General features: G+C 35.8%; 1 protein-coding gene across 1 annotated transcript; it reads right to left on the bottom strand.

The window, feature by feature from the left end:
- Positions 1-1,035: 1,035 nt before the first annotated feature.
- On the bottom strand, positions 1,036-3,359 carry LOC139127131 (transient receptor potential cation channel subfamily M member 8-like). Its single transcript, XM_070693051.1, has 4 exons — positions 3,270-3,359; positions 2,615-2,749; positions 1,846-2,029; positions 1,036-1,208 (listed from the first exon to the last, which is right to left on the bottom strand). The coding sequence occupies exons 1-4, from the start codon at positions 3,357-3,359 to the stop codon at positions 1,036-1,038; spliced, it is 582 nt and encodes a 193-aa protein (XP_070549152.1).
- Positions 3,360-4,229: the final 870 nt, after the last annotated feature.

Below are 4,229 nucleotides of genomic sequence, written 5' to 3'. Positions count from 1 at the left end.
AACAGCAACAACGCGGTAACAACATCTTTAACACAAGCTTTAACAAATCTAAACATATATATTCTAACAACGTTGTTAGAAGAGCAAAACAATCAAACATGAACAAAACAAAACACATTAATTCAAGCGACTGTTGAAGGAACTACTCAAGGTTCGGAAACGTACACATGACCGATTCTACTTCGTCTCATCATGGTTAATTTCTAACAACAAAAAGCCGACACACAACACGGAGTAGAACATGAATATACTTAACTAGTCACTAAAAAGTACACAACCAAACCATACCACAAAACATTGAACGACGCAACTCGAAACATTATTTAATTGCCGATGTGTGCAGCCGCAATCCCTGTAGTGTGTCCTTACTCTGTTTCGCTAAACTGCTAACGAGACTTTTAACTACAATGTTGCTTTCCCAATCACCTACCAAACGATTTTAAAAGGGGTTATCAAGTTGGCCAGAACAGCCAATTTTGACAAACAAAGTTAGGGAACCTCGGAAAAGGTGCTGGCAGCGTGCAATAGATATATTGACGACATAAACATTGCGGACGGTAGGATTCAGTAAGTTGTGACAGATCAAACACGTTCAGTTTCTGTGTGGGGAAAAGTTGGAATGCCTTTACAGGGCTTACTGTAAATCTATCAGAAACACAATTGGAACTGATTTGGGATAATTGGATGGTGAAGTAATGTCGGTTTTATCTGCAAATGTAAGCTCATCTGCTTTCCTTTTTAATTTATACACTTGTTTTTATGAGTAATTTGTAATATTGCAATATTCAGCTATAGGACACCTAACACTTTTGAGAAATTTGAAAAATATGAAAATCCAATTATCCCAAATTAGTTCCAATCGTGTTTAGAACACCTTTATTTTAGGATTCAATAGGAATTTCGATAACTCGATGTGCTCTGAAAGCATATTTCCATTCGTTATACTATTTCTTTAATGAAAAATATGGAACCTCTGTATAATATAATGGTGCTTTTTACCACCAAATTTAAATTGCATTTTTTACTTTAATTAAATCATTGACTTACGCACGAGTTTTCCAGCAGTTTGTTGTTGAGTAAGACATTCCAGCCTGTGATACCCAAAACAACAACTTCATCCTCTCTTGTTTCCTGGCTTTTTTCTCTGATTGCATCCCCGACCAATTCCATGATCGCTGATGATTTTCCGTCTGTTACAATCCATGCTCCTGGTGAACATCAATAACAATTATGATGATGATTAGCTCGTAAAGACGGTCAGAGAACAAGTTAGCCTTGTAAACACATTAAGGGCTCGGTAAATATATCTAATGATGACTTTTTCACTGTTTTTGTTTTTAATATTAACAATCCTATCCCCCCACCTAGGCCAGTTGAAATATAAACTATTCAGCTTGTCAAAATCAACATGTACATACGCAAACTGCACTAATCAGTTAACGAGTGAAATCTTGTCCCGACTTAATAAATTCAAATGTAAACAATAATAGTGCGTTTTACACAGATAGACGCTATAATGACAAGCCAAATAGTGAATGTTTCAATATGATGTCGGAAGAACTAGCCAACTGAAATAAAAATAACAAATAGTTAAGGGATGGATTGCTTTACGTCATATTATATTTTTCATCCTGTCTGAACATGGACCTTATCAAACTTCAGACATTTAAAGTAAATTTGCATTCTCGAAGACGGGGGAAGGGGGAATGATGCAGTCCAAAATCAAGTTGACCAACAACCCTGCCCCAATTTGAAGTAAAAAGTATCCATATTGAATTTTATGCACCAAGTTAACAATCACTAAAAATTCTACAGCTCATGGCTTTGAGAAAATATTGAACTTACCGGTACAAACGGCTGCTTTATATAATTCTTCACTGAGCAGTATCTTTAATCTGTCTTCTTTGAAGAAGATGTCGTGGTGGCCACCGGTGACAGAAATTACAATATTAGGTTTTCGGATTCTCCATACATTCACGAGAAGTTCCCAGACAATTTTCATGTCCGTATCAACGTCTAAGCGGACGTACTGTAAAAGCCGTGTCAAACAAAGTATATCAATGATTTGTTGTACTATTTTTTGCTATTTTTACATTAACAGAGGTTACAAACAAAAATACAGCAATTATACGAAAGTGATATGTTGAATTTGTCAGCCTTTAAAAACTATTAAGATAACTTTTCAGTAGTTTTATTTTAAATAGATCTGTTATTTATGATGCATTCAGAAACTCAAAAGAAAGAGATAAAGCAAATAGGTGATTTTCAGTTTGTCAATTTTGAAATACCAATACAGTTTGCAAAATACTTCACTGTCACAGGGAAAGGCAGTTTCAACCTGGTAAAGTTTTCACAAAGAGATTTACTTGATAAATTACTTTAAAAGTGCATCAGTATTTGAAAATGAAACTTGTTCATCTTGGTTTTGTTCACTTCTTTTCACAATACAATGTGATTGATAATGCCATGACGATCTAAAGAAATTATCAGAGCGTCATTTTTCAAACATGTTATTCACCTGTAAAGCAGCCAGACTCTCAGAGGATTGTTGTTGTCTCTAGTAAACATATTAAAGTATTTTGATTTGACTATATATTTGACTAAAATAACTTACCGGAGCGGTTTTGTTCGTTATCTGGTCGAAACCGACAAATTCAATCTCTCCAAAAGAGTTAGTGTCTTCCTGATTGCCATTCTCTTTTCTTTGTTTTATTTTCTTAGCCTTGATAAACTTTATCATCTCTTTTTCCTTCATATTGACAACAAAAGAAGCGACGGTGAATGGTTGGCAAATAAAATCCGTTCGTCATTGTCAGAATATGTTTCACAAGCATATCAGCGTTTGATTTTCAGTTTGTCAATTTTGATTACCAATACAGTTTGCAAAATACTTCACTTTCACAGGGAAGGGCAGTTTCAACCTGGTAAAGTTTTCACAAAGAGATTTACTTGATAAATTACTTTAAAAGTGCATCAGTATTTGAAAATGAAACTTGTTCATCTGGGTTTAGTTCACTTCTTTTCACAATACAATGTGATTGATAAAAAAAGCTCTTCAATAGATTCTTGTAACATGCACATGCAGTAATTGTTGAATGTTGCTGCCAATAGCATGTACAATTTTGCACCGCGTTGAATTGCAATGATTTTATTGATATTGCAATAATTGGTGTCAAACTTGAAACGGTTGATTTGCAGGATCAGTGTACCGGCACAGGCAATATAAGAAAGAGTTTCCTCAAGACTCTCACTTGCTATATCATACTCACCCTTTTATCGATTTGGAGATCTTTCCACGCTTTATCTTTGGGTATTGTTTCTTCTTTTCCCATATTAGATTCATCATCGTGACCGGCCATGGATATTTAAAATGATTTTCCTGATCACTCTTAGCTTACTGAAAGTTGTTAAAACTTCTGACTTCCTGAAACGTAAATAATTAAATTGTCATATCACATCTTCTTCAGTCAAACATGCCGCAAATGACTAGCAGTAAAATCAATGGACTTCTACACAGGGGCTTAAGTATGACAAACGAAATTCTATTTCAGTATAAAAAGAAAGACACGATGCAATTCCAATTCACTAACAGGTAGGGAAAGCCTACAAATACCCCCTATCTCCCTGGGCATTCATATCCAACATGAGTGGCACATGGTAGCAGCGTCAACGAATGCTCCCGAAAATCTGGATCTTTCAAGAACCATGGTGTAAATTAAAGCACTGTCCCAACATATTACGTGTTTTTAATACTTGTGGCATCAACTTGTTGGCGAAATTCTCTAATTTTTTTCCATTTTAAGTTGGTTTTTGATGCCAAAACTGCTTCGATGCAGTGTTCGAAGCGTCCAACAAACAATAAATGAAAGCATTCAAACAGCTGCCAATCACGAGGGGACGCGCTGGGGTTCAAACTATCAAACATTTGTTGTGTACATCGGATCGATTGCGATGTCAACTATGAATAAACGATTCTTACTACTAAACAAAATACTTGACCAACGGTTACTGAAAACGAGTCTCAGATGAGTTCAGACACAAACGGACTGCTTTATGGTTTCAAGCAGATTGCCTCTCCCTGTTTGTTTGTTGATCTGTGTACCTCTAGGCCTATGAAAGGGTGATGTGTATGTTGACCTGCAGTACGATATTTTACGATAAGTCTCTTTTGAAAATGTGTTGTGGCCTAGCCCTGCGTACGATACCATGTGTTCCCAGCGTTATACAGC

This window comes from Ptychodera flava, unplaced genomic scaffold (assembly GCF_041260155.1).
Source record: "Ptychodera flava strain L36383 unplaced genomic scaffold, AS_Pfla_20210202 Scaffold_29__1_contigs__length_4469600_pilon, whole genome shotgun sequence".
Classification (NCBI taxonomy): Eukaryota; Metazoa; Hemichordata; class Enteropneusta; family Ptychoderidae; genus Ptychodera; species Ptychodera flava.
The sequence above is the reverse complement of the archived record's forward strand: the minus strand, read 5'-3'. Positions and strand labels throughout refer to the sequence as shown.

Bases quoted from the DNA above. Each gene is read 5' to 3' on its own strand.
- LOC139127131 (XM_070693051.1), bottom strand. From the start codon at position 3,359: ATGGCCGGTCACGATGATGAATCTAATATGGGAAAAGAAGAAACAATA. The intron at 2,750-3,269 runs GTGAGTATGATA...GTCAATATGAAG, and splicing joins ATCTCCAAATCGATAAAAGG to GAAAAAGAGATGATAAAGTT. The intron at 1,209-1,845 runs GTAAGTTCAATA...GATGTTCACCAG, and splicing joins TAAAGCAGCCGTTTGTACCG to GAGCATGGATTGTAACAGAC.